The sequence below is a fragment of the Propithecus coquereli genome, unplaced genomic scaffold (assembly GCF_000956105.1).
Source record: "Propithecus coquereli isolate 6110/MARCELLA unplaced genomic scaffold, Pcoq_1.0 Scaffold26, whole genome shotgun sequence".
In the NCBI taxonomy this organism is placed as follows: domain Eukaryota; kingdom Metazoa; phylum Chordata; class Mammalia; order Primates; family Indriidae; genus Propithecus; species Propithecus coquereli.
The window spans coordinates 2,673,572-2,675,750 of NW_012148174.1; the positions used below are offsets into that span (position 1 = coordinate 2,673,572).

At 37.2% G+C, this 2,179-nt stretch overlaps 1 protein-coding gene across 1 annotated transcript in view; it reads right to left on the minus strand.

The window, feature by feature from the left end:
* The window catches only part of LIN54 (lin-54 DREAM MuvB core complex component), a 47,445-nt gene that overhangs the window by 3,895 nt on the left and 41,371 nt on the right, over positions 1 to 2,179 (minus strand). The window contains 2 exon segments of the mRNA XM_012647147.1: positions 1,190 to 1,327; positions 1,486 to 1,588. Of these exon segments, the coding sequence (XP_012502601.1) occupies positions 1,190 to 1,327; positions 1,486 to 1,588 (241 nt within the window).

Genomic DNA, 2,179 nt, shown 5'->3' on the forward strand with positions numbered 1-2,179 from the left:
ATATTAAGTTCAGAGGCAAGCTGTAACATGCAAAGAGAGGCAGAGAGCCAAGACACGAAATAAGTTTTTTTAAAAAGAAGTTTTCAACAGCTACTGAAGAACACTCCGTAAGTACTCTTCCGTCTGCAAAAACAAAAGCTGAAATCTCAAAACTCTCGGGATTCGATTGTGCACGGCAGTGGGGAGAAGGGGTGAGTGGCAGTGGGACGCGGGGGGACGGGGACTGTTTCCAGGTGACTGACCAAGCACCGCTTCTAAGCCGATCTGACACTACAAAGGTGATAACAGATCAACAAACAAACAACAACAGGAAAAGCAAGGACCTAACATAACAATTTAAAAATAGTTAACATCCTCATTTGAAAGACATATTCAGAACGAGAGAATAATAAACTAAGCATGGCAAAATTGGTGAATCTGAGTAACCAGGTATCTGGGAGTTCTTTGACTTTTTCTGTAACTTTTCTGTTTGAACTATTTCAAAATAAAAAGTACGTTAGAGGCATGCACACATGGTTTTAAGGGGAAAAAAATCAAATCGGATGTATTTTGGAATATATATATTTAATGGAATATATTAATATATTTAATTTAAGCCGATCCAACCACTTACTTTACATATTTTCAAAATACTCACCCATTGAACGGAAGCCTTGCCTGGGTCTGGATACCAGATGTGCTGGTAAAGTTGGAGTTGCTTGCTATAGACACGTATGAGGACTGCTGCAGCTACATGTAAAGAAAGGTCATTTTAGATATTTGCAAACATGGATAATACTCTCGAATAGGAGGATCAGTAAGCAGCACAGATACGGATCACTAAAGATATGGCACCTGGAAATGGATTTCAGAGTTCATTTTCCAAGTGGTAGGTAGTGCTGCCCCTCAGTAAAAAACTACTGTCATAGGGTTTCCGGTCCACTTTGATGTTATGATTTTTATTGAAAATCAACATACTAGTGCTCTGATTTGCATACGTCTGGGTATAATGACCAAAAAGTTACGAGCTGGCAAGTCGCATAGTGAGACTGCAAGCTGCGAGGGAGCATTGCTCCGAAGCCCTGCTTGACGCCTTCCTCAAACCATTTTCAAACGGCGACGGCAATTTTCAAGAAAGTTTTTGTGGTACTTCCTTTCTAAAACGGTTTTCAAAAGATGGTTAGATTATTTTCCCCAGTCAGCATCTCACCTCGTAGCATTCACAGTAGTTTTTGAGACATCCCGATCGTTTGCAGTTACACCCTTTGCTGTGACGTCGGTCTGATTCCCCCTCCTTTCCTTTGCCTATCTTAGGCTTAAAGGCTTCTGGATTTCTGTCGAGGCATGCCTACCGAAACAGATCAAGTATCAATTAAAGTCACATCGCAGTAGATTAAAACCTCAACTGCAAAAGGAATTAGTATTGTTCTTTGTGAGACAATTGAGTTATTTGAAAAACGGGTGAAACAAGATTTTTATCAGTTAAATGAAATAAAAAATAATCACCTTTATTGCTTTTTGCCTTTCATTTTCATGTTCCAAATTGTTATAACAATTAGTACAATTGCAGTTGTTGCAAAATTCACCATTTGCAAAGCAATCACAATATCTGGAAGGTAAAAATCAATATGAGGTAAAAAGTCATCATTAACCAAAACTATTAATTATCTGATTAGATATGAATGTATATTAATATATGCACTATATATGTGGTTAAAGCATTTCAGAAACGTACTCAGAGCTACATAGTTACAGACTTAACGTATACTGTTAACCACATACTAATGCTCAAAATGTAAGTCACCAAGTCCTAGAATTTTGGCCTGAAAACTTAGTCCAACTAATAACAGAACTATGTTAACTATGTTAATACAAGAACTATGTGCTTTTATGTGCCCCCCAAAGGAAGTTATTTCAAAATCCTGAAAAAGGAAAATCATTGACTATGTTCTAACAGTAGAAACTGCTCACTGAGCTCAGTAGTGCTTCTTTGGATCCTAAACCGCAATAAAATCAATGCTTTTCATTTAACGGTTTCATGTAAAATCTTTTTGCTTAATGCTAATAAGCATATTAATCATCCAATGATATTTAAAACTACTCAGAGTATCACTTCACTCAGGAGACCAAATAGAAAGGTCACAAATAAGACCAAACTTACATTATTAAGGGCAGAAATCACATCTGTCTCATGCTGGTA